The sequence below is a fragment of the Heterodontus francisci genome, chromosome 18 (assembly GCF_036365525.1).
Source record: "Heterodontus francisci isolate sHetFra1 chromosome 18, sHetFra1.hap1, whole genome shotgun sequence".
NCBI classification, from domain to species: domain Eukaryota; kingdom Metazoa; phylum Chordata; class Chondrichthyes; order Heterodontiformes; family Heterodontidae; genus Heterodontus; species Heterodontus francisci.
In genome coordinates, this window is record NC_090388.1 from 39,791,813 (window position 1) to 39,811,603 (window position 19,791).

The 19,791-nt window shown below is 42.6% G+C and overlaps 2 protein-coding genes across 2 annotated transcripts; both read left to right on the forward strand.

Annotated features, from left to right (window-relative positions):
• The first annotated feature begins 4,091 nt into the window (after positions 1–4,091).
• Positions 4,092–8,331, forward strand: LOC137379563 (small integral membrane protein 30-like). Its single transcript, XM_068050571.1, has one exon. It carries the CDS (start codon positions 4,140–4,142, stop codon positions 4,314–4,316), a length of 177 nt encoding a protein of 58 aa, XP_067906672.1. The 5' UTR covers positions 4,092–4,139; the 3' UTR covers positions 4,317–8,331.
• Positions 8,332–17,602: 9,271 nt separating this feature from the next.
• Positions 17,603–18,730, forward strand: gpr85 (G protein-coupled receptor 85). Its single transcript, XM_068051242.1, has one exon. The coding sequence runs from the start codon at positions 17,603–17,605 to the stop codon at positions 18,728–18,730; it is 1,128 nt and encodes a 375-aa protein (XP_067907343.1).
• Positions 18,731–19,791: the final 1,061 nt, after the last annotated feature.

The following is a 19,791-nucleotide window of genomic DNA, read 5'->3' on the forward strand; positions in this document are numbered from 1 at the left end:
TCCTCATCACTATCCGCGACTCCACCAACCTTTATGTCATCCACAAACTTACTAATCAGACCAGCTACATTTTCCTCCAAATCATTTATATATACTACAAAGAGCAAAGGTCCCAGCACTGATCCCTGCGGAACACCACTAGTCACATCCCTCCATTCAGAAAAGCACCCTTCCACTGCTACCCTCTGTCTTCTATGACAGAGCCAGTTCTGTATCCATCTTGCCAGCTCACCTCTGATCCCGTGTGACTTCACTTTTGTACCAGTCTGCCATGAGGGACCTTGTCAAAGGCTTTACTGAAGTCCATATAGATAACATCCACTGCCCTTCCTTCAGCAATCATCTTCGTCACTTCCTCAAAAAACTCAATCAAATTAGTGAGACACGACCTCCCCTTCACAAAACCATGCTGCCTCTCGCTAATAAGTTTGTTTGTTTCCAAATGGGAGTAAATCCTGTCCCAAAGAATCCTCTCCAATAATTTCCCTACCACTGACGTAAGGCTCACCGGCCTGTAATTTCCTGGATTATCCTTGCTACCCTTCTTAAACAAAGGAACAACATTGGCTATTCTCCAGTCCTCTGGGACCTCACCTGTAGCCAATGAGGATGCAAAGATTTCTGTCAAGGCCCCAGCAATTTCTTCCCTTGCCTCCCTCAGTATTCTGGGATAGATCCCATCAGGCCCTGGGGACTTATCTACCTTAATGCTTTGCAAGACACCCAACACCTCCTCCTTTTCGATAATGAGATGACAGAGACTATCTACACTCCCTTCCCTAGGCTCATCATCCACCAAGTCCTTCTCTTTGGTGAATACTGATGCAAAGTATTCATTTAGTACCTCGCCCATTTCCTCTGGCTCCACACATAGATTCCCTTCTCTGTCCTTGAGTGGGCCAACCCTTTCCCTAGTTACCCTCTTGCTCTTTATCTACGTATAAAAATCCTTGACCTTCCTTCAATCATAAGGTCAGAAGTGGGGATGCTCACTGATGATTGCACAATGTTCAGCACCATTCGCGACTCTTCAGATACTGACGCAGTCCGTGTAGAAATGCAGCAAGACCTGGACAATGTCCCGGCTTGGGCTGATAAGTGGCAAGTAACATTTGCACCACACAAGTGCCAGGCAATGACTATCTCAAACAAGAGAGAATCTAACCATCTCCCCTTGACATTCAATAGCATTACCATCGCTGAATCCCCCACTATCAACATCCTAGCGGTTACCATTGACTAGAAACTGAACTGGAGTAGCCATATAAATACTGTGGCTACAAGAGCAGCTCAGAGGCTATGAATCCTGCGGCAAGTAACTCACCTCCTGACTCCCCAAAGCCTGTCCACCATCTACAAGGCACAAGTAAGGAGTGTGATGGAATACTCTCCACTTGCCTGGATAGGTGCAGCTCCAACAACACTCAAGATGCTCAACACCATCCAGAATAAAGCAGCCTGCGTGATTGGCACCCCATCCACAAACATACACTCCCTACATCACCAATGAACAGTGGCAGCAGTGTGTACCATCGATGAAATGCACTGCAGCAACACACCAAGGCTTCTTCGAAAGCACCTTCCAAACCTGCAACCTCTACCAACTAGAACGACAAGGGCAGCAAATGCATGGGAACACCAGCACCTGCAAGTTCCCCTCCAAGCCACACACCATCCTGACTATTGCTGGGTCAAAATACTGAAAATCCCTTCCTAACAGCACTGTGGGTGTACCTACCTCACATGGACTGCAGCGGTTCAAGAAGGCAGCTCACCACCACCTTCTCAAGGGCAATTAGGGATGGGCAATAAATGCTGACCTAGCCAGCGACGCCAACATCCCATGAATGAGTAAAAAAGACACAATAAACCAAAGGTTCACTACATCAAAAAGAAAAATCCAGAAAATTAATTTAAATAAAATGGCAAGAGTAGAACAGGTAAATTGGTTTAGGATTGATATGATTTCTTCACCAAACATAATCAATATACGGAATGGAGTTCAAGTAAAGTAGTGGAAGTGAAAATCCTAGAATCATTTAAGAAATAATAGTGCCCATTTCAAATGGATGCTGTGTGGCTCGAGTGCTGCTCCAGCTGCATTATGGGGCAGTTATGAACCTATAGCACAGCTTGTGCATGGACTGCAAGCCTCCTTTACACTAGAGATATAGGGTGATATTTTAATTCTTTTAAAACCCACCCACTTGCATACAGTTAAAATCAGGCCCATAGAATGGAGTGCACTGGAGATCTTGGGTATACTGAAGGCCTTAGTCCTCTAGGCCTGATTTCCAGGGTACTGCCATTAGATTATTGGCCTCATAACTCTCCACTTGCCTTCAACGTTTACTCCCTCCACCACTGGTGCACAGTGGCAGCAGTGTGTACCATGTACAAGATGCACTGCAGCAACTTCCCAAGCCTCCTTCAACAACACATTCCAAACACATGATGTCCTATGTAGAATGACAAAGGCAGCAGACGCATGGGAACACCACCACCTTCAAGTTCACCACCAAGTCACACACCATCCTGACTTGGAACTATATCGCTGCTCCTTCTCTGTTGCTGTGTTAAAATCCAGGCTCCATAACAGCACTGTCAGTGAACCTACACCACATGAAATGCAGTGGTCCAGGAAGTCAGCTCACCACCACCTTCTCAAGGACAATTAGGGATGACAATAAAGCTGTCCTTGCCAGCGATGCTCACATCAATTGAATTAATTTTTTTTAAAGTGCCTTCCCTTTCACAAAAACAATTATTACTGAAAATCTGCAGCTGCTCCCTTGTAGTCCCACTGTAACTTCAGCAGGAATCTGTCAGAAATGCTGGAAACTGAAACAAGAGACAGTTACGTCAGGTCCCAGCCTTCATTCATAGTCTCATCTTTGGCCTATTGAGGCAGTGCTTTGGCCTGCCCCCAACATGCTATAATTGTGCAGGGATGTGGATACGGAGACTCCAAATACTGGAGTTCCTGGGACTTCAATGGATTTTTATTATGATGCAGAAAAATTAATTTCTAAAAATTGTCTGTCTTTGTGACAGAGTTGGACAATTTTTCTGCCAGGTGAGGCACTTCTTCTTTGCTCTCGACTGGTATATCTTGTCCAACTCCCAGCTGATGAACCTGGACATTAGTTCATCGAAACTCCAAGCTGATGCTAGTCATCTGCAAGCCTACATTCCACCACGGGACCTCTGACTTTAACAGGGATTCACCTGCAAGGATTAGGGCTAAGACTCTTGCAGGTGAAAGCTATTAGCACATTAAACAACTATTGATCCAGAAGACCAACCTAGAGATAATTATTAACCAGTCTAATTGTCTATTCTCTGTAGCTGACAGAAATATTTAGCAATAACCCATTTAAAACCTGTGCGTGCTGTGAATAGCAAGAAACAATTTAATAAATCCCACTACAGGCAGAAAAAAATATTGACTCTCCAGTGCAACACTAAATGAATGCTGTGTTGTGGGAGATCTTGTCCTTCAATTGAAACATTTGAAGTTTAGATCCATCTGCCTGTTCTGATGGTTCAGATGAATCCCAAGGTAATGTATGGCTGGTTCTACAGTAAGTACCCCGATGCATAATAACAGCAGCAGGGAGCAGTACCCGGAGAATTGCAGATCCACAGGACCTAATTTTTCATTCATTATTTTATATTATTAAAAATATACTCCTCCCAACCTATGGTAGGAGCTATTGCTCCTCGAGCTGAGAGAAATTACTAAAAAAAAAAGCAAGCTTTATTTAAACAAATGTTAATACTCTTGTGTTTTTTTTTAAAAACGAATTTAGCAGTTTTAAGGTAATTTTTAGGAGAATGTAGAGGATGATTCAGTATTCTAATTACATCGCCGAAGCTTCCACTTTGCAGTCTATTTCATGTATCTTTAAAAAGAGTCAACATGCATAATTTGCAAATTACTCTGTACCTGCTGGTAATTTAATATCGTTTAAAAAAATGTGCTTTTGACTGACGGTTCATTGCCGCTTTTGCTGTTTAATCGCTGCTTGTTAACGCGCTGCAGCTTTAAGCAGCGAAAAAAAACGTCAAAGCTGCCAGCGGAAGTTGTGTGCAATCATCTGATAAAGAGATCAAGTGATTCGACTAGCACATGCAACATGGCTTCCTGGTGGGGTTTGCCGGCGTTCTGGGTTTATTTGTTGGCTCTGCTCCCCGCAGCCGAGGCTTTGGATGGAGGAGACGCGGTAGCGCTGGTGCTGGGACTGGTCATCAGCGCAGTGGGAGTCTGTGCGTGTCTGGGCTATTACTCGCGGAGGAGAAATGCCCAACTCTGAAGGAGAAGCCTTTAAAAGAAGCAACAACAGGCCCCCTAGTCGCTCGAGCCTTATCCTTAAAAACACACCCCAAAATCAACCGATTCACAGGAAAGCCCAGGAGAGATGCAGCCGAGCATCAGGATAGACAGACGCGCCTTCGTTCAACAGACATTTGCACCAACAACGTGAGCCCCGAAATTTGCCAGTTTCACTTCGCCTGTTCCTGCATTGCTGAGCCCGTCACACTTGGGTATCTCTCTCTCTACAAGATAACAACTTGCGCCCAATTCTGGCTTCAGGAGCATCTCTAACCTTAATAATTAGAGCGTGCGTGGGAAGGCTGCTTTCAAAAGTTTTATAGCCCTCGGGATGTTAAAAGCTTCAGTGAAATTTTTAAACGCCAATTTGGAGCGAAAAAAAGGAAACGCGGAAGTTAACATCCTTGCTTTCGTTTCCTGGTTCACAGACTGATGCAAATGCGGTGATATAGACGAGTAATTGTGACATTTCCCTACTCTCCATTGCACCAACGTTAAGTAATTTATTTCAAGAGTTGGACTTTGGGTTTAGTTTCAGTTTATCCACGCTTCTGTTACTGAATTATCCCCTAACCCCGGTTTGATTATTGCCACCTACTGTTTTTTTTTAAAGAAATGCTTGTCATAAATGTTCATTCTTTTATGTTCTCTTTTAACATTTGTCCCACACGTCGTTCTGGGCTTCTTTATATTACTAGCTAATATAAAGAAGCTGAAGACACTTCTTTTTGAACCCACAGACTAAAGCAATGACTGGAAAATGAAAGGTTATGTAGTGCGGTCTGCATCAATTTGCATTTTGTAAAGGCATCATAATAAACCACCTTCGATATCTTTTGTTTTGCGCAAAACCGTGTAGCGCACAATATTAGCGCTTTTTATAGTTGGGTTAATTCTGAATATTCTAAACACTTAACAAAAATCAAAACCAAACCTCCCTTGTAGGTACGTTGGGGGTCATTCTCAATAAATGACTGATTATGAAAACCATTCCCAGTTCTAGCTTGTACATGTGACTAGATGCAACGGTGCTGAAATGGCCTGTTTAACTGTAGGATTCTTGCACTAGTGCAAAGCAAAATTAATCAAATAAACACATCCGATATCCACGCTTTCTTATTGAATTAAGACACCAGGCTCTGAGTTAACTAGTTTCAAACACCAGTTGCGTTTTATTTGAGTGTCTTTAATCCTGAGCTGCAAACTACCAAGCAGTAACTAACCCATTCACTTGAAAGTTAATTTTCAAATTTAAAAATCCTCTTCCTGTCGTCATATGCTTTTAGTGTTTTAAGTATGAAACATTAAAATGCCATGTGCACCAGCTATCAAAAGTGAATTAATGGCTTTGTCACATAATGGCAATGCAGGTTCCAATGGTAAAATGTGGATGGAAGCATAGCATAAAAACCAAAAATACTAGAAATATAGGTGTATGATCTGTTTACATACAATATTGCCCAAATAATCATCAGGTATCATTTCATTGGAATCACTTATGGCTGTTCTTTTCCCTAAATAACTTATACGATGCATTACAAATTGGCAGTAGTGGTTGTGGTTCAAGCTATGCTTTCAGGGTTAATTAAATGTGTGATTGTAAGAACACTAAAGTAAATTATAACAAACTAAATCTGTAGAGATAAAGTTGTTTGAAAACTCTGCTGGCTTTGATATCAATGTGAAGCTTTCTTATTGGTCCTGTTTCCTGTTTTACGGCTTCCAGCTTTTTCCACTTTCCAGTTCCTAACTGAATATCCAGGCATCTGTGTTTCAGTTGCTGTCATTTCTGAACATGCTGTATCATGAAATTCATATATCTATGGGTTATTTGTAGCACAGTGCATTGGCTTGTGCATAACTAAATTTTGAATTATGTACAAAGCATAAATCATGTAGCAATTGTATGCATGTACATGTCAATCTGTTACTGCAGAAAAGCATATACAGAAAGGTATATCTGTTTAGATTATAAACTTGTATTTTTGGATTATTGACAAATTATTACATATAAGATATAACCCTTGGACAGAACCATCTCAACTACAGGGACTGTTCTGGTTATCTATCCACCAAGATAGATGCTTCTAGTAAAGATAGCATAGAAATGTGCATCTAGGCCCAGCAAAATTTAAAAATGTACTTGTTGATTTCAGTATAGTAAATCCTTTATTGGCATACTTTAGCCTTTGCAGTTTTGCATCTGAATCCATTCCACACATTAATTATTATAGAATTTAATCTCTATTGAAACTTTTTTTTATTGAATTCTTTTTATTAAAGATTAAATCTAATCTTCTGACCAAAAAACTTCTAATCAAATTCTAATAACTGTATGAATGCACTATGCTTTAAAACACATTGTAGAGTAACTTTATCCTAATCTTTGTGGAAAATGATCAAAAAGATGCCAAGACATCAGAATTACTATGCCTGGCCACATGAATTTTTATTTAGCCACTAAAAGGGTTTAAGAATGGATTTAGTCAGTCATAGATGACTAATTCCATTCTTAAACCTTTTTTAACCCAGTTCCGAAGAAGGGTCAATGACCCGAAACGTTAACTCTGCTTCTCTTTCCACAGATGCTACCAGACCTGCTGAGTGGTTCCAGCATTTCTTGTTTTTATTTCAGATTTCCAGCATCTGCAGTATTTTGCTTTCATTTAAATATAGTTGCTGGCACTCTTTCAGTTCAGCTACGATCTTCAGTGCGGTGACGGGCGCTGCTGTGTCTTCAGTTCCCCGTCTGGAGAAAGCAGGCATATGACACTGGTGGGTTGGGTGGGGGAGAAGTTAAGATTTTGTGCAGTGGGGAATGGGGTCAAATAAGCATCAATGGTGGGAAGAGTGAACTTTAAATTTGCCAGCAGGGCTCATTGCCCTTTAAAAATGGCACCAACACCTGTGCATAGGCAGCGGACACCATTGCTGGTGACGGACAGCCCGTCCCCTCCATGTAGTGGGGTGGGGTGGGGGGCTGCCCCCCTGCCCCCCCCCCCCCCGCTATTTAAATGAGCCGCTGCACATAAGATCACGTGGCTGTTCGTGCGGGCTGCCATTTTTTGATCTTGCCACCTGGAGCGACAGAGGCCTCTTAAATCCAGCCCCTTATGTTGGCATTGCCTGGTCTCAGGTGCTTGACTAATGACCTGCCCTCTCTAGCTATGAATAGTGAGATTAAAGAAACATGGACATCCAGAGATTTCTGGAAACAAATGCCGCAAATCAAATCAGCCAGTGAAAAGATGCAAGAAATTTAGTGCGGGAGAGAATATTTCTAATTTATCTTAAGGCCAGCACAGCAGTCTACTAATGTGGGAAAGCATAGTGTGTTCCTTATTTTTGTATTGTGCTAATTGCTACAAGCAACTCCATAACTGCTGCTCTGCACATTCACTAAAATAAAGCAGCTTAATGACTTGTATTCAGGTTCTCGCCAAGTGTTTGCTTAGTTTGTCTTCACTGAGATGGAAAGGACAGAGGAGAAAGACACAAACACTTGGCTCAGGTCATGGAGTAATAAGTTAGCACTCCTGGGTAAGTAAAGGGCATAGTCAAGTCCCTTAAATGAAGTGAGAGGTAGGCAATAATCAGGTGTGTGTCTGTGTGTGTGTAGAGCAGGAAGCTTATTTTGGCCTTCGTTCCTTTTAATAAAATGTGAAACAGAATGCTGGAACTGCTATTGATATAAATACTCCATTATACACACCTAAAGTTCATTTTCTTGCAGCGATTGTTAGAAAAATTACCATTTAGTAGTGACATTAATATACATGATAATGGTTACATAACTGATCACTGACAAATATCATTGGTTTTTGTACAAACAAAATTACTCGTGTATGCAGGAGGAGTGAACTTTTTTCAAATTTTGGTATTGATGTATTGTGCACAAAGCACTTCGCTATTTTGTTTTCACAGTCTGATTGCAGTGATACTAGCTTTAACATTTTAAATATTTGAACATGATCTCTAATAGCTTTGCTTTTGTATGTATTTTGTCTGCCTTTTTATTTTCTCATCCACCAGTTCATCCAACCTCTTTGAATTTGGTGCTGAATTTTAGTGAATTTGGATGTTAATGGGTTTGCTGTCCACATCCTTCCTGTTTTCCTATTGTATTAATATTATCACTTAGCAATAACCTGCTCAGTGATACCCAGTTTGGGTTCTGACCGGTCCACTCAGCACCTGATCTCATTACAGCCTTGGTTCAAGCATGGACAAAAGAGCTGAACTCAAGAAGTGAGGTGAGAATGACTGCCCTTGACATCAAGGCAGCATTTGACTGAGTATGGCATCAAGGAGCCCGAGCAAAGCTGGAGTCAATGGGAATCGGAGGAAAACTCTGCTAGTTGGATTCATATCTAGCGCAAAGGAAGATGGTTGTGGTTGTTGGAGTGGAAATGACTGAACTCCAGGACATCACTGCAGGAGTTTCTCAGGGTAGTGACCTTCCTTCAATCATAAGGTCAGAAGTGGGGATGTTCGCTGATTGCATAATATTCAGCACCATTCATGACTCCTCAGATATTGAAGCAGTCAGTGTAGAAATGCAGCAAGACTTGGACAATATCCAGGCTTGGACTGATAAGTGGCAAGTAACATTTGCGCCACACAAGTGCCAGGCAATGACCATCTCCAACAAGAGAGAATCTAACCATCTCCCCTTAACATTCAATGGCATTACCATTGCTGAATCCCCCACTATCAATATACTAGGGGCTACTATTGAGCAGAAATTGAACTGGAGTAGCCATATAAATACCATGGCTACAAGAGCAGGTCAGAGGCTAGGAATCCTGCGGCAAGTAACTCACCTCCTGATTCCCCAAAGCCTGTCCACCATCTACAAGGCACAAGTCAGGAGTGTGATGAAATACTCTCCACGTGCCTGGATGGGTGCAGCTCCAACAACATTCAAGAAGCTCGACACCATCCAGGACAAAGCAGCCCGCTTGATTTGGCACCTCATCTACAACCATTCACTCCCTCCAGCACAGTGGCAGCAGTGTGTACCATCTACAAGATGCACTGCAGCAACTTCCCAAGGCTCCTTAGACAGCACCTTCCAAACCTGCAACCTCTACCAACTCGAAGGACAAGAGCAGCAGATGCATAGGAGCATCACCACCTGCAAGTTCCCATCCAAGTCACACACCATCCTGACTTGGAGCTATATTGCCGTTCCTTCACTGTTGCTGGGTCAAAATCCTGGAACTGCCTTCCTGACAGCACTGTGTGTGTTCATACCTCACATGGACTGCAGAGGTTCAAGAAGGCAACTGCAACAAGTTGAGAGAACTAACATGAGGCAATAACTTCCTTGACCTCATCCTCACCAATTTATCTGGCACAGAGGCTTCTGACCATGACTGTGTTGGTAGGAATGACCACCACAGTACTCATGGTGACCAAGTCTGTCTTCAACTGAGAACACACTTCGTTGTGCCATGTGGCAGTTAAAGGGATAGATTAAGAACAGAGCTGGCAACTCAAAACTGGCCATCCATTAGGCACTGTAGGTTATAAGCAGCAGGAGAATTGTATTCTGCCACAATGTATAGCCTCATGGCTGGGCTGATCTGTCTCCGCCTCCTCCAGCAGTCCCCACCAACAGCCAATTTGATGCATTCCGGGTGCCTTCAACAAATGACTGAGTGTACAGGACACAGCAAAGGCTGTGGGAGTTCTGACAACATCCTGGCTATATTGCGGAAGAGCTGTGCATCTGTGGCTTGTTGGGCAGTTAAGAGTCAACCACATTGTTGTGGGTCTGGAGTCACATGTAGGCCAGACAAGATAAGGACAGCAGATTTCCTTCTGCAAAGGAAGTGAACCAGATGGGGTGTTTTTTTTTTTTTTTAGTACAATCAATGGTGCCATGAAACTATTATTGAGACTAGCTTTTAATTCTAGATTTTTATTAATTAATTGAATTTAAGTACCACCAGCTGCAATGGTGGGATTTGAACCTATCGCCTGGGCCTCTGGAATACTAGCCATGCCATTTGCTAAACTGTTCCAGTACAGCTGAGAAATGTGGAAAATCAGCCAGATATGTCCTGTCCTCAAAAAGCGGGACAAATCCAACCTGGCCATTTACCAACCCGTCAACCTACTCTCAATCATCGGCCAATTGGAGGATGCAATCTTGAATAGTTTATCAAGCACTTATTCACCAATAGCCTGCTTACTGATGCTCAGTTTTGGGTCTGTCAGAACCACTCTTTCCTGGACCTTTTGTATAGTCTTGGCCCAAGCGTGGATACAGCAGCTAAATTCCAGAGATGTGTTAAGAGTGACTGCCCTTGACATCAAGGCAGCATTTGAGCAAGTGTGGCATATAGGAGTACTAGTAAAACTGAAGTCAATGACAATCGGGGGAAAATCTCTACTGACTGAAATCGTACTTGGCAAAAGGAAGATGGTTGTAGTCATTGAAAGCCAATCATCTCAGCCCTAGGACATCACTGCAGGATTTCCTCTGGGCAGTGTCCTAGGGCCAACCATTCTCAGCTGGTTCATCAATGACCTTCCCTCTATCATAAAGACAAAATTGGGGTTGTTTGCTGATTGCATGCACAGTGTTCAGCACCATTTGCAATTCCTGAGATAATGAAGCAGTCCAGGTCTTGTTGCATGCAGCATGACAACATTCAGGCTTTAGCTGATTTAAGTGCAACTAACATTCGGGCCTGACGAGTGTCGGGTAATGACCATCCCCAACAGAAGAGAATATAACAACGTCCCCGTCACATTCAATGACATTACCGTCACCGAGTCCCCCACCGTAAACATCCTCAGGCCACCAGTGGCAAGAAATTCAGCTGGAACAGCTAAGTAAATCATTAAAATACAGCACAGAAAGAGGCCATTTGGCTCATTGTGCCTGTACCAGCTCTTTGAAAGAGCTATCCCATTTGTTCCATTCCTCTGTCCTCTTCCTACAGCCCTGCAAAACATTTTCCCCGTCCAGGTATTTATCCAATTGCCTTTTGAAAGTTATTTATTTTGCTTCCACCGCCCTTTCTCACAGTGCATTGCAGATTCTAACAACTTGCAGTATAAGAATAATCTCATCTTACCTCTTTTTATTTGTAATTACCTTTAAATATGTGTCCTCTGGTAAAAATTTCTCCTTATTTACTCTATCAAATCCCTTCATCATAGTGAGCACCTCTATTAAATCTCCCCTTATCCTTCTCTGCTCTCAGGAGAACAAACCCACCCATTGGTTGTTCGATTCAGTCTTGGTTATTTCATGCCATGTTAACTGGAACAAGTCAGCAACAGCTCGGTATTCTGCGGTGAGTGGCTCACCTCCTGAGTTCCCAAAGCATCTCTCTGACTCACAAGACACAAGTCAAGAGTGAGATGGGATACCGTCCGCTTGCCTGGATGAATGCAGCTCCAAGAGCACTCAAAGCCCAACGCTATCTAGGACAAAGCAGTTCGCTTGATCAGCACCTCATCCACTGACTTAAATATCCGTTCCCTCCATCAGCATTTCATGGTAGTGTGTGTATTATCTACAGGATGCATTGCAGCAACTCTCATAGAATGGTTAATTTGGCCCATCGAGCCGTGCCAGCTCTCTGGAAGAAGAATTTAAGTAGTCCAATCCCCTTGCCTTTTTCTCCTCAGCCTTGCAATTTTTTTCCCTTCAGGTGCTTATCTAATTCCCTTTGAAAGCCACTATTGAATGTGCCTCCTTTCAGGCAATGCATTCCAGTTCATAACCACTCAATGTGTTAAAAAAAAAAAAAATTCCTTATGTCGCCTTTGATTCTTTTGCCAATCAATTTAAATCTGTGTCCTCTGGTTCTCAACCCTTCTGCCAATAGGAGCTGTTTCTTTATATACTCTGTCTGGACCCCTCTTAGTTTTGAAATCCCTCATCCCTGGAACAATTCTCATAAATCTTTTTTGCATCCTCTCTAAAGCCTTTCCATCCTTCCTAAGGTGCAGTGCTCAGAATAGAACACAATACCCCAGTCGAGGCTGAACCACTGTTTTCCCTCCCTAACAGTGCTGTTGGTGTTTCTACACTACAAGGACTGCAGGAGTTCAAGAAAACGGCTCACTATCACTTTCTAGAGGAAAATTCGGGATGAGCAATAAATGCTGGTCTTGCCAGCGACACCCACAAACAAATAAAAAAAAATTCACCAACCCCTCACTACATGAAACTAGCATCCACATATCTACCAATACAAGAGTTACTGCCAGCTAGGAAACACAGCAGTTCATCTCTACTCCCTTTCCCCAAGTAAACATCTTCACAAAGTGAGGTAGAGGGAACATCTTTTTTTAATTCCCAATTCCTGTCCACCCCTGTGAAATGTCAGCCAGCTCAACATAGCATTGCTAGTATTAGCTGTCACATCAACCGACTATGCCTCAAATGTCTGTACAAAGTTACAAACTTTATAAATTTGAAAAGGATTTGACATGCAGTGGGAGTCTGGACAGCAAACCTGAGGCAATCATCAGGTGACTGGTATAGTTTTAGTGATGCATTTTTAAAAATTAATTCTTGAGATGTGGAATTGCTGTCAAGGATGGCATTTGTTGCCCATCCCTAGTTGCCCTTGAGAAGGTAGTGGTGGACCTTCTCTTGAACCACTGCAGTCTGCATAATGATGGTGCTCCCACAATGCTATTGGGTCAGAAGTTCCAGGAATATGACCCAGCGACAGTGAAGAAACGACAAAATATGTTTCAAAGTCAGGATGGTGTGTGGCCTGGAGGGGAACTTGCAGGTGGTGGTGGCCCCATGCACTTGCTGCCCTTGTTCTTCTAGGTGGTGGAGATTGCAGATTTGGAAGGTGCCGTTGAAGGAGTCTTGGCGAGTTGTTGCAATGCGTCTTGTAGATGGTACACACAGCTGCTATTGAGTACCGGTGGTGGAGGAAGTAAATATTTAAGGTGGTGAGTGGGGTACCAATCAGGTGGGCTGCTTTGTCCTGGAAGGCGTCAAGATTCTTGAGCCTTGTTGCATTCAGCTAGGCAAGTGGAGAGTATTCCATCATGCTCCTGCCTTGTGCCTTATAGATGGTGGACAGACTTTGGGGAGTCAGGAGGTGAGTCACACTTGCTGCAGAATTCCCAGCCCCTGGCTTTCTCTTGTAACCACAATAATTATGTGGCTGGGCCAGCTAAGTTTCAGGTGGATTGTAACCTTCAGGATATTGATGGTGAGGGATTCAGTGGTGGTAATTTAATTACACCCCTTTCCCAGAGGAGCCAACTTGTGCTTGTGCACTTGTTACATGTGTCAGGATTTGGGCTGAAGCTATGCTCCAATCCATGTGGGTGGTGGGTACCAGCTTAGAGTGAAGGAGTCATTTCATAATATTAAAAACACTTGTATTTATATAGCATCTTTCATAACCTTGGGACCTCCCAAAGCATTTTGTATCCTCGAAAGTACTTTTTGATGCCTAATCACTGTTGTAATGGTGGCAAACAAATAGAAATAAATGAATGTGACTTGATAGCTATTACAGAGATGTGGTTGCAGGGTGACCAAGACTGGGAAGTCAATATTCAAGGGTATTCGACGTTCACAGAATCGCAGAATAATACAGTGCAGAAGAGGCCCTTCGGCTCATTGAGTCTGCACCAATGCATTAACACGTTCCGGAAAAATAGGCAAAAGGGAAAAGGAGGTTGGGTAGCTTTGTTAATAAAGGGGGTGAGTAGTGATATAAGTGCAATGGATCATGATGTGGACTCAGTTTGGGTGGAAATAAGGAATAGCAAGGGGAAGAAGTCACGGGTGGGAGTCATCTATCGGCCCCCGAAGAGTTGCCTCACTGTAGGACAAAGTATAAGTCGGAAAATAATGGAGGCGTGTAAGAAAGGCATTACAATTGTTATGGGTGATTTTAATCTGCATATTGACTAGACAAATCAGATGGGCAGAGGTATCATGGAAGACGAATTTGTAGAGTGCGTCAGGGATTGTTACTTTGAGCAATACGTTGCAGAACCTATCCGGGAACAGGCTATTTTAGATCTGGTAATGTGTAATGAGGTAGGATTAATAAGCGATATCGTAGTTAAGGATCCTCTAGGGGGTAGCAATCACAACATGCTAGAATTTCAAATTAAGTTTGAGGGCAAGCAACTCAAACCAGTGTCCTCAACTTAAGCAAGGGCAGTTACAGAGGTATGAGGAAAGAGTTGTCTAAAGTGTGCTGGGAAAATAGACTAAGGGGAAGGTCAGTGGATGAGCAGTGGCAGACATTTAAGCAGATATTTTATAACGCTCAGCAAACATTCATCCCAGTCAAAAAGAATGAGAAGGATGACCCACCCATGGTTAACAAAGGCAATCAAGGAGAGTATCCAATCAAAAACCAAGGCGTCCAAAGCGGCGAAAACTAGTGGTAGGCCAGAGGATTGGGAAATTTTTAGGAACCAGCAGCGGATGCCTAAAAAGCTAATAAAGAGTGATAAAATTGATTATGAAAGTAAATTGGCAGGAAATATAAAAACAAACAGCAAGAGCTTCTACAGCTATATAAAAAGAGAGAGTAGCTAAAGTGAGCGTGGGGCCCTTGGAGGATGTGACTGGAGAATTGATAACGGGGAACAGGGAAATGGTAGCTAAGTTAAACCAATATTTTGCATCAGTCTTCACGATGGAGGACACTATAAACAGCCCACAGATATCAGATAAGCAAGGAGCTAATGGGAGGAAAGATCTTGTAACAGTCTCTATCATGAGGGACGAAGTATTTGACAAACTAATAGGACTAAAGGCAGACAAGTCACCAGGACCTGATGGCCAACATCCAAGGGTTTTAAAGGAAGTGGTTGCAGAGATAGTGGAGGCATTGGTTAAAATATTCCAGAACTCACTGGATTCCAGGAGCGTCCCAGCGGATTGGAAAACCGCTACTGTGACGCCCCTGTTCAAGAAGGGAGGGAGACAAAAAGCAGGAAACTATAGACCAGTCAGCCTAACATCGGTCGTTGGGAAAATGCGAGAGTCCATTATTAAGGAAGAAATAGCAGGACATTTAGAAAAGCTTAATGCAATCAGACAGAGTCAACATGGTTTTGTGAAAGGGAAATCATGTTTGACAAATTTGCTAGAGTTCTTTGAGGATATAACAAGCAGAGTTGATAAAGGGGAACTGGTAGATGTAGTGTATTTGGATTTCCAGAAGGCATTCGATAAGGTGCCACATAAAAGATTATTGCACAAGATCGGAGCTTACGGTATTGGGGGTGATGTATTAACATGGATTGAGGATTGGTTAACTCAGAAGACAGAGTTGGAATTAATGGGGTTTTTTCAGGTTGGAAAGACGTAACTAGTGTAGTGCCACAAGGTTCAGTCCTAGGGCCTCAATTATTTACTATCTATATTAATGACTTGGAGGAGGGGGCAGAGTGTAATATATCCAAATTTGCTGATGATACAATAATTGGTGGGAGGGCGTGTTGTGACGAAGACATAAGGAATCTGCAAGGGGATATAGATAGGTTGTGTGAGTGGGCAAAAACTTGGCAGATGGAGTTTAATGTAGGAAAGTGTGAGGTCATGCACTTTGGTAGGAAGAATCAAAAGGCAGACTATTATTTAAATAGAGAGTGACTCCAAAAAAGTGCAGCACAGAGAGATCTGGGTGTTCTTGTGTATGAAACACAAAAAGCTAGCATGCAGGTGCAGCAAGTAATTAAGAAGGAAAATGGAATTTTGGCTTTTATTGCTAGGGGGTTGGAGTTTAAAAATAGGGAAGTCTTGTTACAACTGTACGGGTTGTTGGTGAGGCTGCACCTGGAGAAATGTGTACAGTTTTGGTCCCCGTATTTATGAAAGGATACACTGACATTGAAGGCAGTTCAAAAGAGATTCACTAGGCTGATTCCTGGGATGAAGGAGTTGGCTTATCAAGAACGGCTAAACAGGTTAGGCCTTTATTCATTAGAGTTTAGAAGAATGAGGGGCGATCTTATTGAAACATACAAGATTCTGAGGGCGCTTGACAGGGTAGATGTTGAGAAGATGTTTCCACTGGTGGGGGAATCTCAAACTAGGGGACATAGTTACAAAATAATGGGACACTCATTTAAAACTGAGATGCAAAGGAATTTCTTCTCTCAGAGGGTAGTGAATGTCTGGAATTCTCTACCCCAAAAAGTTGTGGAGGCTAAATCACTGAAAGTATTTAAAGAGGAGGTAGATAGATTTTTGAAATATCGGGGAGTTGAGGGCTATGAGGAGAAATAAAATAACTTCTGTTTTGAAATGGATAATGAATTAATAGAGTTAAAATGACCACTTCAGGCCGTAGAGATGCTCATATTCGGCGCAGGTTATGGGCAGTGATCACTAAGCGTGTTTAGACGCATGCAGCCATTATACATTCAGACATATTTTTCATACTAATATAGCCACACAAAGTATGCATTAAAGGCTAATTTGTTTAATGGCTGTGCATAAGTTTTTCAACAGAATGTGTAGCAACAAATTGACAGCGAACAACTGATGAAATAATAATATTTGACAATGTTGCGATGCAGTAAATGCTTTCTTTGCCAGGCCCAACCGTCTGTTAAGCGTTACAATGCCTGGCTGGGCTGAAGGAACATAAATTAGGGTTAATCGTGTCCCCGATAGGAGTGGACGTGTTGCATGTAAGCGTCCTTGCCTTTGCTCCGTGTGTGTGTGTGTGTAAAGATGCGACAGGGGAAGACGCGGCAGGGATTACAAATAGGCTCGGTGCGCAGTCTCAGGCTCAGCCACTTGCAATCCATTCACTCCCAGCAAGCAAACCGGCAGCAGGAGACAGCAACTCCTTGTAAGACAACAGCCCTACAGAAAAAAAACACAGGTACGTGTTTTTTCTCTCCATCTCTGCGAATACATGTATTTCTGCACAAGGCAAAAAAAAAGTCTATAAAATAATATTTCACATGTTTAATTGTTAATCTGTGCATGTTTTTTTTAAATAAATAAGACTATTTTTGAAATATATGATGATTCATTTTACAGGGTCCTCATTGTAAATAATTCAGCCGATAACCCGATCGGGTGGATATTATAGATGTCTATACTGAGAATGGTGCCCGGGTAGGGCCTGGACATCGCTAGCTGTTTTTGCACCTCCATCTATCTATTCACATTACAAGAGCTAGACTGGGGGCTGGATTTTTTTTTACATTTTAACTGGCGCTTTCCCTCCATCATGATACTTCGCCACCGTGGCTGAGGCTATTCCCAGATTCCTATTGACAGTATCTATGGCGAACTACAGCCATGCAGGTACTGGGAGCAGCGAGAACCTTTTGCAAAATGTGTCTCCTCTAGCAACGTTCTTCAAGCTGACATCCTTGGGTTTCATCATTGGGGTCGGCGTGCTAGGAAACCTTCTCATTTCCTTCCTTCTTGTCAAAGACAAGACCCTCCACCGGGCTCCTTATTACTTCTTGTTGGATCTCTGCTCCTCTGATATCATCCGTTCGGCGGTTTGCTTTCCCTTCGTGTTTCTCTCGGTGAAAAACGGCTCGTCCTGGTCCTATGGGTCCCTGAGCTGCAAAGTGATCGCCTTCGTCGGGGTCCTGTCCTGCTTCCATGCCGTGTTCATGCTCTTCTGCGTGAGTGTCACCCGGTACATCGCCATCGCCCACCACCGTTTCTACTCCAAGAGGTTGACTTTCTGGACCTGCCTGGCAATCATCTGCATGGTGTGGACCCTCTCGGTGGCCATGGCTTTCCCTCCAGTCTTCGACGTGGGAACCTACACCTTCATCAGGGAAGAAGAGCAGTGTATCTTCGAGCACAGGTACTTCAAAGTCAACGACTCCCTCGGCTTCATGCTCATGTTCGTGGTGATCGTACTGGCCACTCACATCGTCTACCTGAAGCTGATTTTCTTCGTTTACGATCGGCGCAAGATGAAGCCCGTCCAATTGGTTCCAGCAGTCAGCCAGAACTGGACTTTCCACGGACCAGGGGCCACTGGGCAGGCGGCTGCCAACTGGATTGCTGGCTTTGGCCGGGGACCAACCCCTCCGACTCTGTTGGGAATCAGGCAAAACCCCCAGGGCCAGGGCATGAGGAGGAGGCTGTTAGTCATGGACGAGTTCAAAACAGAGAAGAGAATAGGCAGGATGTTCTACCTGATCACCTTCTTCTTCGTGGCTCTCTGGTGCCCATACCTGGTAGCTTGTTACTGGCGTGTTTTTGTGAAAGGTCCCGCTGTTCCACGTGGCTACCTGACGGCTGCTGTCTGGATGACTTTTGCCCAGGCTGGTGTCAATCCATTCATCTGCATCTTCTCCAACCGGGAGCTAAGACGTTGTTTCAGCACCAACATCCTTTACTGTCGAAAATCTAGGTTACCAAGGGAACCTTACTGCGTTATATGACCATTTCTGAGGTTTAATCGACGGAAATTACCCTGATTTTGTCAGGCAACACACAAAACAGTAATTATCATGGCCTGCAGGATTGGAGCCCCTTTTGATCTTCTGGCTAGGACGGTTCACAAAGAGACGATCAACCCTCAGCAGAATGGTCTTTAATTTATTTCTGCTACTCTTGTTTTAACATTGAAGGTATTTCAATACAATTTACGTAAAGAAAATAATACAATTACCATAAAGTCTGCATATTATTTTACATTTGTTTTTGTTTTTGAAGTAACCGATGCAGAAGTCATAGACTACAACCTTAGAATATCTATTGAGAGCATTAGACTCCTTTTATATTTTTTAAAAAATCTTTTGAACCCATTAATCAACACCAGACAAAACATGTTTACATTTTTTGACTTAATCGAAAGTGACATAATACATACACCAATTGACTGGTGGGAATGCATGAAAGAGTTAATGTTTGAATATGTACAAATTAGTCCTTTCAACGTTCCCTTTAAACCCACACTGGGTCCTAGTTTAATCAAACTTGTTTTAGGTACAGTGCTTTGTTTTCACCCTAAGTATCTATTTTTGCTGCCCAATCACACTTATGCAGAACAGCACACAGTTGATGTCTGTTTCTGTGATATTAGACAGCTGTCATGTCCAGAACAGAACAAGTTAGGATCAAACCTTGCACAATCTGTGAAATATTTATTCTATGGATACATATTGTTTACAGTACTTTTGTTGAATTCTGTCTTTCATGTCCCAATTGTGAATTTCTTGTCCTATTATCATTTTTCCTGGTGACATGATTTAAACAATTCCTTACTGTAAGGAGGTTGGGATGCGTGCAAAATGAAATACAGCTACATCTGGCAAAATAATTGTGTGGGATCTGATCAACATTTTGGAAATAAAATGTACATCATATTATATACACTTATCAATTTACATAAGTCCAACTGCTCTTTCTTGAAGTTGAAAATAATTATTTTTAGAAGTTTACAAATATGCACAGAATTTCAATATTACGATACTTTGTAATCAGTCTAAAAGAGTTAACA

Excerpts from the sequence above, each read along its gene's own strand:
- LOC137379563 (XM_068050571.1), top strand. The coding sequence starts at position 4,140 with ATGGCTTCCTGGTGGGGTTTGCCGGCGTTCTGGGTTTATTTGTTGGCT.
- gpr85 (XM_068051242.1), top strand. The coding sequence starts at position 17,603 with ATGGCGAACTACAGCCATGCAGGTACTGGGAGCAGCGAGAACCTTTTG.